Below are 16,792 nucleotides of genomic sequence, written 5' to 3' on the forward strand. Positions count from 1 at the left end.
CACATGTATCACATTGCAACATTGTCGTCAAATATATAAATAATTTCTCTCTCTCTCTCTCTCTCTCTCTCTCTCTCTCTCTCTCTCTCTGTTTCTCTCTCTCTCACACACACACACGCACGCACACGCACACGAACAGAAACACTTTGCTCGTGCGTTGCAGACAGGATGACAGCACTTCATCCCGGCTATAAACGTCCTCGCCTGCATGCTGCTCCCTCGTGCTTGCGGCGCCTAGTGGTAGACTCAGTGAAGTGCACCTGAACGTAGCATCCTCTGCTGTCACTTTTATCACATTAAAGCGTCTGGTCCTATTTTTTTTCTAAGCGCATGAAGATCACATATCATTACGCGTTGTTAACATGAGCAGGAATACATATTTTAATAAATAGCAAAAGCGCAATGAGTCGTTGCTGGAGAATATTGCTAAAATCACATTCAGCTGTGTGTGCTGCCTTGAACACACCCCGCTGAGTACCCCGATATTGTTCAAGGGGAATAATGGCTGCACAGGAGCCGTCTCCACCATCTTCCCTGGAAGGCAACAAACCTGGCTTCCCAAAGAAAATTCTGGCCAACAACCTCGAAGACAAGCATTTGTGCAATTCGTGCCAGAAAGTCCTGAGAAGGCCCCTGCAAGCCCAATGTGGTCACCGCTTTTGTTCGTTCTGTTTCAACAAAATAGTGAGGTGAGTGTAGTGTCATGGTTGCAAGCGAGCTAGCTAACAGTGAGATGTGCAGCAGTCACATATGAGCAGTCAGAGCTCGTTACCAACCCTACCTCTAAAACCGTTCAGTTTAATGCTGCTCTGTTTATTGTCACAGGTAGCGAGTAAACAGACAAGTTAGGGTGTTAAAATTGCAAAGAGCCACTGCAAAATTCGGCGTACATATGATTCACCAACAACCACTTTATCCCGATAAAATCTCCACTGTTGATGTGCTGTCCTCGCAGTCTCGTCCCGCTAACCTCTGTGAGGCTGGCCGGAGCTAGCCGTGTACATTTCACAAGTTGAACTTGACAGTGTCTTTTATTACTGTCATATCAGTTCAGTATGTATGCCGAATTTACTACAAGGTCCGGCAACTGTTAAAGTCTTTATAATATATTTCACTCGGTGTGTATATTTGTCGATAAGCGTGCGAACCTTAAACTGATCAATTTCTAATCGTAGTTTAGGATGACCTTTATTAATACTGTAGATAAGTGACCTGATTATGATCCATCCAATTTATTCACTATGTACATCATAACATTTTTACATTCTAGCTTAACAGCAGCAGGGACGAGAATATGTTTTAAACAATCATAATAGAGAAAGAGCACATTGAATATTCCCATATCATTATTATTATTATTATTATTATTATTTTATTATTATTATTATTATTATTATTAGTATTATTATTATTTGCATTTGGAAGTGAGAACACAAGCTTGCTTATTGCTGGTTGTTGTTTGTTTTTCTTACATGTGTATGATGGAAACATTTTCAGTTTTAGTTTAGTAAAATGATTCTGATTAATGACTGCTGTCATTCCCATATTCAAAAAAAAATCTTACAAAACAGGTGTTACACTAGAATCTGTGGCTCTATATGATTACAGTGGAGTCACATTTTTACTAACAGCTACAAGTGCAGTAAAGTATGTAAATGCAATAAAGAAATACATCAAATGAATAAAGTAAATGAAATGTAGCATCAGGAATACAGGTGAACTTTCTCAGGTCACAGAATTCATAATCAAACTGCTTATATGGGCAAGAAATCAGGTTTTTGTCGGTGTAAATGTAGTTGTGTTGACGCTCTCATCCCCACCCCAATAACAAGTCCAAGTTTTGTATTTAGACATTGTTATGGAGTATATAAAATACAAATACTAAGGAATTATGATCTTACCCTGTCGTGTAGAAGGTCTCAGTGTTGAGTTTTATTGTAGTTATTGTGGTTTACATTGTGATTACATGCTGCATATTCCTAAATAAACTTGTAAATAACCACAACTAAATGACAGACAGAAAACCTGAGGTCAGGTTGTAATATTTCTGCCAGAGGAGAGCTGATTGGTTTTCTGGGAACTTGTCATACGCAGTGACACAGAGGTGGGAGGTTGATGTCACTATGTGGCCCAGCAGCAGATTTCTTTCCCCAGAGAGCCTCTTAATAAGTTAATATGGTCATGCATTTGCAGAATGTAATAACTGATCACTGACATCTGCATGTAAACAAGATTTTACAGTAATCAGACTATGTTAACATGTTATTCATGTCTTGTTATCAAATTTCACAGTCATCTGTTCTCTTGTGTGCATGTAAATGTGAACAGCTTTTGCTACAATGGTTCAAGCTTTTCCACATTTTCAGGTGCTGTATTTGAACTAACGAGACCAGTGTCTCGTTAGTTCAAATACAATCAATACAATGATAAAATGATCTCAACACAAGGTAAACTGGTTGCCGTTAGTTGGAGCTTTCAACATGGTCTCCACCAGCAGTGGTGGAGCTGCAACTAATGATTCATTTCATCATCAGTGAATCTGCTGTTTATTTTTTTACATCCTCAAACGTATTTTTGAGTTTTTCAAAGCCTAAAGACAGTTTACTATTATGTAAAAGCATCAAATCTTCACATTAGAGGAGCTGGACCCAGTAAAAGGTTGATATTTAAAACAATGATTTGGTCATCAAAATAGTCGCCAGTTGGTTTTATGTCGATCAACGTATTGATTAATCAACTAATCGTTGCAGCTCAGTTGCAGGAGGGTCTCTGTTTAAAGATCCACTGACTCCTGGTGGTTGACCTTTGACCTTTTCCCAGTGGATACTGTGTCTGGTTAAGGTCTGATGTTCACAGACTTCCAATGTTATCTGTTTCCACTGTTCATTCAGTCTCTTGTCGAGGGTCCTCGTTGTTTCACCGCTGTAGTTTACCCCGCCGCTGTCGACCGTGATGTCATGCTGATGTCATATGTTCGAGATGAGAGAAGCCTACCAACCACAGCCAGAGTTTAACAGTGTTTTAATAATGAATATAGTCAAATCTAGAGCTGAAAGGATTAGTCAATTAATTGTTTAGTTGATAGACAAAAAGTAATTGGCAACCATTTAAATAATAGATGAATTGTTAATTGACATTTTTCAAGCAAACATCTAAACTACTCTCTGCTTCCAGCCTCTCTGTTTTTGTATCATTGTCAGATAAAATACTGTATTGTTGCCATTTTGGGAACCTGTGACAGACATTTTTCAATAGTTTAATAATTCTGATGTTTAATAGACCAAAAAATGAGTCTAGAAAATATTCAGATGAATCAATAATGAAAATAATTGTTAGTTGCAGCTCAAGTAACATCAAGTATCTTGTCTGACGCGGGGTAGATAGCATCTTGATAATGCAGTTCATTTATTTATGTGTCCTTCCTCTCTTCAAGTTCTGGGCCACAGAAATGCAGCGCGTGCATCAAGGAGGACTTGTTTGAAGAACCCACCTCCATTCTCAAGCAGGGTGGTGTAAGTACACAGAGTTTCTCATGGTCACAGTAAATACAGCACTGATACAACACTTTGTTAACATTAGGAACAGTTTGTAATTAGGAGAAGAGTTCAGCCAGGTTTGGTATTTTTGGTTGCAGGGAATGAGAGCCAAAATTCTTCTGGATGTAAAAACCCTTTAAGTAACATAAAGAGATATAAAGAGTCAGCACTGTAACGTCACACTCATTGTTTGTTTTCTAATCCACTGTGCCGGAGCACAGCGCCAACACAACAAAAACTGTCCCAGATCGAAAACTTTGTGACTGCTTCATGATGTTTGGCAGCTCAGACAATAGATGGAGCAACTATAGTCCAGTGTCCCTACAATGACCATATGTGTGGGGAGAAATTAGAGCCAGAAGAGAAAAGTGAGCTCCAAGTATCCTGATCCTCAGTAAACTGATGCAGAGTTGCTCGTAGGTAACACAACCCTTCAGACTGTAACCGAAGACACAAACCAGCGACAACAATCTCTGCTTTTCCATCCAGGCGTTTCCAGACAATGCAGCCCGGAGAGAAGTGGAGGCCTTGGCAGCCGTCTGTCCCAATGAAGGCTGCACATGGACGGGGACTATCAAAGAATTTGAGGTGGGCAGCAGCAGCGGGATGTTCTGTTTGCATTAGCAGTCATTTAGTACACTTACACGGTGAAAAACACTGAGGCTGATTTCCTGTGAATCCCTCGTGTTTAGCTAGGTGACCTAAATCCGTCACTACTAATAAAAACTAATTTCTGAATGTAAATACATTGGCTACTGCAAAGAAACCTGCATTCAGTCTGAGCAGCTCATTTAGATAAGATTGTAAGTAATTAATGAAGTAAAACTTGATTTTATAGCAGTTTTCAAAAGCAGGGTTATAAAGTGCTTCACAGTTACAAAAAGCCAAAAAACGCATTTGAATTAATATCATAAAATAAAATATTTTATAATATCATAAAATACTGCTGTTCATTTTGTGTACTATCAGTAATTAATGATTTAATATTGGTCAATCACTACTGGATCTGTCACTAGCACGGATAGACAGTGTGGTCAGCATGTTTTATTTTTTATTTAGTTTTTTTTTAAAGTATTTTTTGCTGTATTTTTGTCACCTGCAGGTCAGCCATGAGGGCCACTGTGACTTCATGATCATCCTGTGTCCTTCCTGTAAAGAGCTGATGAGAGCCAACGAACAGGAACGGCACAATGAGCGAGAATGTCCAGAGAGGACACTCAACTGCAAATACTGCAAAGAACCCTTTCTCTTAAAGAACATCAAGGTGAGATGTGCTAGTTTGGTCCAGGTATATGGATTTATTATAGAGATATATCATCTTGTAATACTGTAACACGATACCTGCAACTGATGTTATAATCAATATATATTATGAATTAAAAGCAAAACCTTTAAGAGAACTTTGCACCTTTAAAATATATTTACTTATCTAGGATGAGATATTTCAAACTGAGCTAATCTTTTGTCTTTTTTTTTTAAGGCTCATGATGAAATCTGTCCAAAGTACCCGATGATTTGTGAAGGTTGTGCAAAGAAAAAGATTCCCAGAGAAAAGGTATGCCAGATATTTGTTTTTAAAGTGATTTTTCATAATTCTGTTAGATTGATCTCATTTACTCTCATTTAGCCAGGTACACAGTGTTCTATACATCATTAGCTTCTTTCATTTTTTTGTTTTGTTTTGCAGTATGTGGACCATATTAAGTTCTGCAGTAAATTTAAAGCACCATGCAGATTTCATGTTGTTGGCTGCGATACGTCTGTAAGTAGACATTTTTGTCATAATTTGCTGTATGTGTAACAATGGCTAATGTAAGAAGTGCTGGATTATTTAATAACTTGGCAAAAATCAACAAAATAACCCACTTAGTGGATAGAAAGAGTTTGTAAGATACAATTTTCAGACTGATGTTTTGACTAATAACTATATATCATGTTGTTATTATATTTTCACCATTTAGAGGAAGATTCCTTATTTTGCCAAGGTATTACATTATTCAATAGTTGGTTGCTACATGCCTGTAAATTAATTATATGTTGTTGAGTATGAAGCTCATGTGTGTGTATGCACAATACCTATAGAAAGTATTCATCAAACATGGACTTTTTCATGTGTTACTGTTCTACAATAACACATGAAGTCGCTGCGTTCAGACACTGATCAACAGAACTGTGATTGCAGTGTTGACCCCTGCAAGTCTGTATTACAGTAGAAATTACAGAAGAAATTCTAACTATGAATATCTGGACACTGCAGCTTTCCCACTATTCATCTTTACAAAATGTTGTGAAATTGAGATCAAATAATTTAACAAAGCAGACTGAAGAAGATGGTGAGATGGAGTTGAAAGCTAGTAAGGAAAAAGCTTGAGTTAAAAGAGCACTTCACTGATTTAGCATTGCACATTGCAGCAGAACCAGAGATAGCGTCTTTTTTTTTTTTTTTTTAAATCCATGCATTCTTCTTCCTTGTCAAAAGCTGGTGCCTACATTACCCAGAATGCAACTCGACCACCAACAATTCTGTCGGAGATTCGGGTGTGTTATGCTAGTAGCAGCTAATGTAGCCTGGAGCTGTTAGCCTCCAGCAGAGACGAGGAGGTCTGGTCACTTCTTTCTAACTCCACACTCCCAGATTTTTTAACTTTTTACACTTGTATCAGATTTCACACAGCTTCTTAGTTTTATATAACTTTTTCACATATGCACCGCCTGGAGTTCACTTTTCCTTTTTTTTTCTTGTTAAACTGCAGTTTCCAAAGTCAAGAATGAATTTTCATGTTCTATCAGTGTGTGGAGGTGTAGGAAGTCCAGCCACAGATCTGGGCTCTAACTCATTAGTGCTGTTGTTCTGATGTTTGGCATTGATATAATACTGAAATATAAATATCAGTCCAAATGGAAGTTCTCCTGCAGCAGGTTGTCCTCCAGGATCATCTGACCTTTTCTTTCACAGTCTCTGCAGGGTGTGCAGCAGGGGATGCTATGTTTCTGCTCATGTGCTGTGCTTAGTATCAGATCAGGTCAACAGACCACAGAATGCACCTGTGGTAGACTATAAACCATCACTAGCCAGGATGTCCTGTGAGTTTTTTCAATAGTCGTAAGATTACCCAGTTTTCAAACCAGATTAACAGCTGTGCTGCATTTTGTCTGGTGTTTTTTTTTTAATGATTGATCAGTTTTATTACTGTACCAATATGCATACAGGCATAAAGGCATATTCAGTGCCTTGTTCATTTTCTTGCATTCTTCCCTTGAATGGTCCTTTTAATTCACATTATTCTGGACCAGATTTCTTGTCTTCATCCTGTAGTTTTTGACAGAAAACTGACTAATCTGCCGTTGAACCATCCAGATGCAGGTTTATTTCTCCTAAGATTAGTTTCTTACCTTCACTACATGTAGCTAGTCTCCTTTCAGCTTAATATGCAACCAAAAGTATGATGATGATGGTAAAGGGGGTTAATAGTTATGTTTTATATTTCAATTTTCACTTTAATATCAAAGCATTTCTGTTGTTCAGTGTCATTGTGCTTAAATAATAAAACATGGAAAACTGTGGGGATGAATACTTTGAATAGTGTATTTATCCATCATTAGCTCCATGATTTCTTTGCTGTATGCTTATGGCTCAGTGTCACACATCATTGTCATCCACATGTAACGGATGAGAATATTGTCTGTGTTGGTAATGTGTATTGTGTGTGCTTGTATCTTTTTTTTGCCCAAAGGTGGAGAAAGAGAAGATCCATGACCATGAGCGGCAGTGTTCGTACGAACACCTCAACCTGCTCCTGCATTTCATCATGGGCATCAAGGTGAGTCTGGAGAGCCTGCAACCCCAGAGCCTGGAGGTGGCCAGCCACAAGCTGCAGGAGCTCCACCAGTCCCTCAGGGACCTAGAGATGAAGATGAGCCAGCTGGGTGGGTGTGTGGCAGCTCCCGTGCAGGGTGCATGTGCCCCAACCCTGACCACCTCCTTCACGCCGCTGCCCAGCGCCATGGGCGCCGCCCTGGAACTGCAGCTCCAGAGCGAAAAGACCAAGGTGGCCGAGCTGAGCCGGCGCTGCCAGGAACTGGAGCTTAAAGTGAGCACATTCGAGAACATCGTCTGCGTCCTCAACCGAGAGATGGAGCGCTCCTGCACCACCATGGAGGCCTACAACCGCCAACATAGACTGGACCAGGACAAGATCGAGATCCTCAACAACAAGGTGACAAAATGACAATAATGACATACAGTCCAGTGGTGGATCTCACTGCATTAAATGAAATCTTAATGATCCCAGTGGGACATTATATTGTCAAGGCAACAGGAATTAAAATATAGCTAGTAACACTAGAGAATATTAAATGGTCACTTTGTCGGTATGTTCTCATCACTGTCAGTCAAAAAGGGTTTAATATATTTCTCAAAACATCTTCAACATAATCCAAATGTTTCGTAAATGATTGCACTATGATCCATAGAACAACTGTCACCTATATTTAGTAGAATTATTATAATATTATAATTATTATTCAGGTGTTAGCTTGTTACATTAAACTACATCTACTCGACAGCGAGCATCATCTGAACAGGCTTGTTTGTGCTGCAGGTTCGTCAGCTGGAGAGGACTGTGAGTCTGAGGGACCTGTCCATCGTGGAGATGGAAGGGAAAATGAGGGAGATGTCTGCAGCCACGTATGACGGCATCTTTGTCTGGAAGATCTCTGATTTCACCAAGAAGAGGCAGGACGCCGTGGCCGGCCGCGCCCCTGCTATGTTCTCTCCTGGTAACAGTTTCACATGACGACCAACATCTGAGTTATAATTCAGACAGTTGATGATGAGAAATCTTTCTAATTAAAGATTGTCCACTTCTTGCAGTGAATAACACACATTAATATGTTTTCCAGCCTTTTATACCAGTAAATACGGCTACAAAATGTGTTTGCGGATCTACCTGAACGGTGACGGAACCGGACGAGGCACCCACTTATCTCTGTTCTTTGTGGTGATGAGAGGACACAGTGATGCACTCCTCAAGTGGCCTTTTAATCAGAAGGTAATCAGGATCTCCACCTTGCAGACAGACATAATGACACAAATAATTAGCTTGAAATGGATATATACATATATGCATATAAAACTATATTATATTATTCAAATAGGTTTAATGTACTGGCCTGACATGAAAAGAAATGCTTAAAGATCCCAACCAGACGTGATTTAAGACAAATAACAATAATCCTCTGAACAATAATGTATTTCCACTAAAAATTCCAATTACCTAGTTAAATATATAATATAAATTTACTCCTTTTCCCTCAATGAAACCTCCAGAATCTGTAAACATAAAAATGTGTGTCTTTTCAAAAGTTCACCCACTGGACTCTGAAGTCTCCTATTTGACTGAAGAGTCTGTGTATGTGGCAAATTTCATGTTTCCAAATGTTAAGTGTTAAGTTGCATTTCGGACTAGGATTGGCTTCTACACTAGCTGTGATATCACAAAGTTCTGCTCTGAACATGTCTTAAATCAGATTTAATTTAGTGTCAAACTCTGCACAAACATCATTCTGCACAGTGAAGCTCAAACATCAAAGACATATTGCGTAGTTGGGAATTACGCTCAGTTCCTTTCTTTCTGAGAGTGAGAGGAGATGATTGATCCGACTCTCAGGTCTGTGCGCTAAATGCGGAGCTGGAATCAGGATGTATTTTAACAGCCTACCTTACCAGAAACACAGGAAACGGGGAAAACTGCTGACTTGGCTCTGTCCAGAGTTGAAAAATATGCCTACCGACACCTCTACAGCTCACTTATTAACACGTTGTATCCTGTTTGTGTAACCTGTGCACAAATAGAAATGTAAGAGAAGTTACATGCTGGAACTATTTCTTAGCTAACATAATTTTTATGAACAGTTTATGAAAACAAGGAACATCTTATTTAGCAACCTTTTCTATGTGTTGGTAGGTGTATTTTGTTAAACAGTATTATGCTATATATCCATACTGCAGCTCCCTACTTCACATACAGACATGAGACCGGTATCAGTCTTTACATCTAACTCTCAAGAACAAAGCTACTGGTGTATAACATGCACAATATTTCATACACACTGGATATAAAAATTAGTTTATCGTTTTGACCTGCAGGTGACTTTTGGCTTTATTTTTAGATGATTTTAAAATCCAAAAGTACAGTACCATGTAGGTCTTTTTTGATTTTATTTTTTTAAATTAGTTTCTGATTTAAGTCTTTTTTTTATTAATTTGATTTACCTTCTATGAGCCATTGTTAATTTTGAATACAATGTTAACCATATTACTTTATAACTAGCTTCTGGAAGTGCATTAGTAGGTGAGCTCCAGTTTTTGTAAGGCTAGACTCTGGCTAACATCTGTACCCAGGTCACCCTAATGCTGCTCGACCAGAACAACAGGGAGCACATAATCGATGCCTTCCGGCCCGACATCTCCTCCTCATCCTTCCAGAGGCCCGTCAGCGATATGAACATCGCCAGTGGCTGCCCGCTCTTCTGTCCGCTCTCCAAGCTGGACTCTAAAAACTCCTACATTCGTGACGACACCATCTTCATCAAGGCCATTGTAGACCTCACCGGGCTCTAGGCAAAAGATGAGGGCATTAATCCAACCCTGCCTTTTGTTGCTACTAACCTGTTTGAATCAGCAGGCATTTTTATCACCAGTGACTGGCATTTCTCTTTGGGGTCTGTCTAGTTCATTTGGTATTGGATTGTTGGTGGCAATATGCAAGACCAGAGCGGGAAACTAACTTTTTTTGGCCACTAGCCACTGTGGCTGGTGGTCTTCCTTAGCCACTGTAACTATTTTACCAATCAAACACTTTTTATTCAACAAAAATATTACCTACCAAAGTGACTGGGCGAGTGAACACAACACATATGCCAGTATTTGTCTGGTGACAGTTGTTTATTTGACCCTCACGCAGCATTTCAGCTGATAGACGCATCCTAAAGGTGTGTTCAGACAGAACATGAAGCAAATTTTCACCTTGCCTCATTTGCGCGTATTTGACTGCTGGACCGTTTGTATTTATTTGCCAAAATACAAACTGTACATTAGCTGTAAACTAGCTAGCAACGGGCACACCGACCCGCTCTGTAATTATTTTGCTCAAGTTGAGACATTATCAACTAACACGGACGTGTATTCACATCTGGGCAAATTTGCGTCCACTCAAGTCTTTCCATTGAATTTGTATGCAATCGCGCCGCCCTTAAAATTCGCTTTGCATTCTGTCTGAAAACACAGTAAGACCTACATAGAATATTATGCTAAGTAGACAACTAAGATGACTGTAATGTCTCTAATCTCTAGTGATCATCATATGGCTTCTTGCACCATAGATGAGGCTTATCATGTTCAGTTTTTCACAAGAACTTATTTTAATCCCTATTTTATGTCCCCTCATGTTCAAAGGTTGATGTTTCCTGCTGCAAGTAAATATGGTCTTCTCATAAAAAGGGCAGCTCATATGTTGATTTAAGTATTAGAGAGGGAGTACAAAAATGGGGGGGGGGGCAGGGACACCAATCAGCTGCTAGCTATGGCCCAGAGTCCCTCAAAAATAATTAAAGCTGCATCAAGTTTTTTATTTGTCACTTGGGGGCAGAACAAGCTAAAAATTACACGTTTGACATACCATGGCCTTGTACAGTTGCTCTGGCTCATTTGTTAGCAAGCTAACACATCCAGCAGAGCAGCATTAGCATTCATTTGCAGTTGTGTTTCTGGTGACCAGATAAATGTAAGTACAATATTCACTCTCCTTTTTAGCTCTGTTTTGGTCTCCACCAACCCCTGAGAAAAAATATCATCTGATCATATTTATCTGCTAAATGCTCCGCTGTTTACCAGCTAGTGGCTAACTTTGCCTCTGCCGTTTAGTGCTGTGACAGGTAGTGTACAGCGGCTTTATCAGAGCTTTTTCACTTGAAATAGCTGTGAGCCGCTGCAAGAAAAAAACTGGTGAGAGACTGAACCAAAACGGTAAAATTACAGGTTGTAAAACCAAAACGATTAGCTAAACGAAGCTAAAACACACCGTAGAGCTGAGGGAAACTGATAACTGTCTGTAGGTATGTCACTATGAGTGACTCATTTCATGTCACATGTAGTCATTTGCCCCATTGTTAATATAAAAAATATTGATAGTGCAGCTTTAAAAAAAAACAAACAAACGTCAAACTAAAGTGCTTGTGATGCAAATAGTATTTTTGTTATCGATTTTCACCTGGGTTTTTGTATTGTATTTTTGTATTTTTAAAGTTTGAAATTTCAAACACCAATAAATTCCCAGATTTTTCTTTTTGTTTTTGAAAATAAAAAAAAAAACTGAAAATTATGAGCCTTAGACCAGTGACACCGTAGCGATGTAGATTTAAACAGACTACAAACACAGCGATAGATCAAGCAGGTCTAGGCGCTTGTGCTCACTGTTGGCTGTACTGCCTGACGTTGTGTTGACCATTAATGTTCTTTCAATTGCAGTTTTTGCATTTACAAATGTGGAGTTCCAATAACAGTGTGATGCCCATGTAGCCTTCACAATATCGCTCAGCTTTGCACACAGTTTGTAGTGCAGTAGGGATTTTGAACTTGTTTACTCTTTCTTAACATCTATGCCTCCCAACTCTCAAGTCCTGTGTTCATTGGTAATCATTTGTGGCGGTGGACATTGCTTGAATTCCATGAATTCTGAGTGCAGTATTTAAGTTGTGAATGTTGTTGTGCGTGTGTGTGCGTACTGTTCCAATTCTTTGCTGTTAGTTGCAGTGTTTGTTTGCATGTTGGATCTGTGGAAGATGCACCGTAGCTTGCAACTGTGGCTGTGTCCAGGAAACTATAACAGCGATGGTAGTCAAGCTGATTTGCCCAAATGGAAATATAACATATTTTATTAGAAATAAAGCATATATTTGCATACAAGTTCTTATAGATTCAATAAATATCTTTTGATATTAGACTTTGGCTATATTTCAATATTTGCTGTCTGCATATAAAACAGTTCTTTGACCATCTTACTAAGGATATTTTCATTTTCATTTTAGCAATTTGTAATATTTTATAACATGCATACGTACAAATATTGAAATGTCCAAACTTGAATATTAAATATATTTGTGCAGTGATTTTGTACCTGGATACCCACATGAGAGGTATATCAAAAAATATGTCCACTGCAGTGTCCTCACAAAGTATTTAATTCCTGTTTTTAGCAATGCTAACAGCGTAGCTCTAGGATTGGTCGGTGAGCCGGTCCGCCACCTTTGTCCAGAATGAAATATCTCAACAACTATAAGATGGATTGCCATGAAATTTCGTACAGACATTTATGGTCCCCAGAAGATGAATCATAATGACTTTGGTGATCTTCTGGATTTTCCTCTGGTGCTGCCAGATCAGATCACTTTTTTTTTTTTTTTTTTTAGTGAAATGTCTCAACAACTATTGGATGGTTTACAGTGAAATTTGGCACAGACGTTCATGTTCCCCTCAGGAGTAATTGTAATAACTTTGATCTAGATCTAAAATGTCTGTGCATCTAATATTTAGTTTTACAACTTCATGCTTGTAAAACTTTTCCCATTAGCCTCAGCTGTACTTTGTGTTACAGGACAATTAGCATGTTAGCATGCTAACATGCTAAACTAAGATGACTAAAACTAAACAGATTCTCCGTTCAACTTCATCCTGAAGGTTTTCAGTAAAACTGATATGCAGGGTATTTATTTTTATGTTATATATATATTTATTATGATCTGATGGCCATGAATGGAATATCCTTTTCTTGATCATCATGAAAAGGTCAACTGCCCCTAGCAGTAGCTAACACAGCTTCCGTGTTGACTTAAAATAACGCTGGGTGAACAGATGTGTACCTTTTATTGAGGTTTGCAGTTGGAACACCGATACCGATGGAGATTGGCAGGTTGAAGAAAGGGTCGGTAACCCACTCCTATTTAGTAACACACATCTTGCAACAACATGCTGCTCACTTTGATCGTCACTTTCTATTAATGAACATAAACACGGCAATTGCACGGCTATAGTCTCCTATTCAGTAATGAGACAAATAAAAAAATAATGCGAAATAACGTTTACCTGGATGTCACTCGAGTTCTATAAGTATGTGGTTAGGCCATCGATGCTCTTTATCACAAGGTAAATAAGAGAAATTTCTTGGGAATATATTTGAAACATAATAGAGCCTGATGGTGTATAATACGTGCTTCTACAGTAGTGTTGCAGTAGTGTTATCAAGTGACATCCCTTGTTCGATTGTACATTAAAACCTACCATCTACAGCGGGACTCCTGTTAACACCTGGTGTCAAGAATAAAACCAGCTTTCCTCTGCTGTTCAGTGGGGATCGGAGGGGCAAAGGGTCTGTAGTGACACTGCAACAAGTGGCATGTTTTATTGCTGTGGACTGATTGGCTTCAGCAGTTGCTCCATGTCGCAATTGTGAGCCAGTTTGCCAGACCAGGGTGCAGTATGCTTGAAACAACCTAGTTTGTATGAGGTGTCACCCAACCATGACAGTCTTCCTGGCTGCATCCCGTTGCCTCTCTGATCTCTCTCCACCAACTCTTATTTGTTTCTTTGTAGGCTCGATGAGATGAATCCTACAAAAGGGGAAAACATAATGTTGCACACTCTCCTCAAAGGCATTCATGGTCTTTCTCTTGGTTGTACACACGAAAAGTGACCTAAGTACTGTGTGAAGAATGAAAAAGGAGAGCTTGAGGGAGCTTTCAGACCTCAGATGCAGCTAATTCCACCTTCAGAGATTTTGTTTCGGGTGCTGTCAGACAATCCGACAAGCACTTAGTTTTAAGTATACCGAGGCCTTTAGACTCCTCACTATGACTCATGTTATGGTTTTCATTTCTTCAGGGGTTGTTTCTGTTGTGACATGCACTGATATCTTTGGGGACGTATACAGTCTGATGTGTTTCTCTCTAAATCTTGACCACATGAGGATTCCCTTCAAATTGTAGCAACATATCAAAAAGACATAGAGAGAGTGCTGGCTGCACCTCCACTGCAACATTACTAAATGCAGAAAACATTGGGATCGTTGAACACTTTGTGAAGACACCGAGTTATATTTCCATATGGGGTGTAGCCCTCAGACATGTGGAGGCTGGAACTGAGACAGGAAGGCCTCTTGATGACAGCAGAGCAGACATATTAGATATGGTTGAGGAAATCGTTGATGCTATCGTTATATTTTCCTATTTTTGGCTTTCCTTACAGCTTTGAACTGACCTACTTTTTACAGAAAAAGAAGTGCCTGTACCTTTTTTATGTTTCATGAGCCCACTGAGTTGTGGATGTGCTTTCATGTGAGTTTAAACTACCAAAATGTGAAACTTTTGATTTTGCGCAGTATATATTTAATTTCTTATTGTTGTCAATGATGAAGCCCCCTCGCCTGGGCCCTTTGATGTGATGAAATCTAAGTGACTAAGAATGTTTCCATTGTCCCTTTGCAGACATAGAACGAATGAATGTTATACAGTGTTTACTTTAACTATACTGTAGATTCAATGAAGTCAAAATATCGGCCTTTTCATCCAAACATGTACAACATGCTTTTAAACCTCTCAACATATATACTGAAACCTCTCTGTGCATGAGATGGTTCAGTAGGAAAAAATACATATATCAAGCACTGGTTCATGTTGTGGACCAGCATTTTATTTTTTTATGATTTCATGAACTATATACTGTATATATATACAGCTTAGGAGCATTACTGTGAGTGTGTGATATCATTTTTGGTGATGCTGAAGTTTGATGAGGTGTGTGCCGCTGTGAGAAAGTTAAACATATCTAAATAATATATAGATTGCATTAATTTCAAAAAAAATATACTGTACAGTATGTTGAGACAGTTTAAAAGCATGTTTGGTTTGTTTGGCTGATTGTGACCATCAGCAAGAGACAACATGCATCTGCAGTCTGACCTCGAGAGGCCGTTTCTGCAGAAATGTTTGATTATCTTGACATGATAGAAACATATCTCTTCTTTTTTTCCTCTTTAGACTACGTTGTTATCGTTGCACATTATGTAGACTACATTTTGCATGTATGACCGCGGCCTCAAATAAATTAGCTGCTACATTTGTTGGGCCCTATGTGCTGATTCTTGCTCGTAGATGCAGCCTGGCAGTACTGTACGGATGTTTCTCTTTGCTCTTTCTTGTAAAACGTGTTACTTGATGTGGGCTGGGATTTCAGAATTATTCATAGCTGGTGAACATAACAAAAGGGCTTCACATTGCATTTCCATCTGCTAAATGTCACATACAGGCATACATACGCATATGTCTGTTTCCCCCGCTGTAGCTTGACCTGTTTAATGGATTGGACAGAACCTTCACAAGACTCCAGCTGAGGAACGAGATCACATTCGAGCTGGTTGATGTTATGCTGAATCAGCGATATTGACTTGTCAGAAATGCCACACTTCCTCACTGTTATTGCAACAGAATAAACAATATGTCAATGTGATGTATGTATTTCAAATACCATGTCAGAGTTGTCAAACTGAAACAGCTCAGTTTGATGTTTGATTTATTTACAAATCTATTTCTCTGTGTATGAATCCTCTGAAGCCCATGTTGAGATTAAGATGAAGAGCCTTCATCTGTAGCAATGACATCAAACTGCAATCTATTTGTTGTTCTCTCTGCTACATTGTGTGGATAGTAAGTCGTGTGTTAGTAAACTCTTTGTACTACAGGAAATTTGTTCCATATTTGTATTTAGTTTTGTTTTATTAAAGGTTTAAAGATGCCCTCTATGCAAAGAAGTGGACTGTTTCTCCATTTTATAATGTAAGTGTTGACACATTTGCTGCTTACAGCTTTGATTAACTCTATTTTACCACATGGGGGCGCACAACGCACATGCATACACACACACAGCTGCAGCATGCCAGTGTTTGATCATCTCAGAGAATATTCCCTTTTTACACAAGACACGTTTTCACATGTCAGAGTAGGAAAAGCACATGAAAGCTACATTTTTGACTTTCACAACTTTACATATTTTTTCACAAATCTATCTTAGATGACAAAATAAACACAAGGTTCATGTAGATCCCAGAATATTAGCTTGTTACAGTAACATCTAATACTGCCCCAACACCAGGAGAGGCATTTAAACCATGCTTATGTCACGCTAACAGTGCATAATAAACCTACCA

At 38.9% G+C, this 16,792-nt stretch overlaps 1 protein-coding gene across 2 annotated transcripts; it reads left to right on the forward strand.

Annotated features, from left to right (window-relative positions):
* The first annotated feature begins 106 nt into the window (after positions 1 to 106).
* LOC121903811 (TNF receptor-associated factor 2-like) lies at positions 107 to 16,035 on the forward strand. 2 transcript variants are annotated; one of them, XM_042421201.1, is made up of 10 exons: positions 107 to 689; positions 3,434 to 3,512; positions 4,026 to 4,124; positions 4,639 to 4,800; positions 5,017 to 5,091; positions 5,224 to 5,298; positions 7,271 to 7,753; positions 8,138 to 8,315; positions 8,439 to 8,587; positions 15,931 to 16,035. In XM_042421201.1, exons 1-10 carry the CDS (start codon positions 502 to 504, stop codon positions 16,030 to 16,032), a joined length of 1,590 nt encoding a protein of 529 aa, XP_042277135.1. In that variant the 5' UTR covers positions 107 to 501; the 3' UTR covers positions 16,033 to 16,035. The 2 variants fall into 2 exon arrangements, with proteins under 2 accessions (XP_042277135.1, XP_042277134.1); XM_042421200.1 differs by having other exon boundaries at positions 111 to 689; positions 9,940 to 16,035.
* The last annotated feature ends 757 nt before the right edge of the window (positions 16,036 to 16,792 follow it).

This window comes from Thunnus maccoyii, chromosome 9, assembly GCF_910596095.1.
Source record: "Thunnus maccoyii chromosome 9, fThuMac1.1, whole genome shotgun sequence".
NCBI classification, from domain to species: Eukaryota; Metazoa; Chordata; class Actinopteri; order Scombriformes; family Scombridae; genus Thunnus; species Thunnus maccoyii.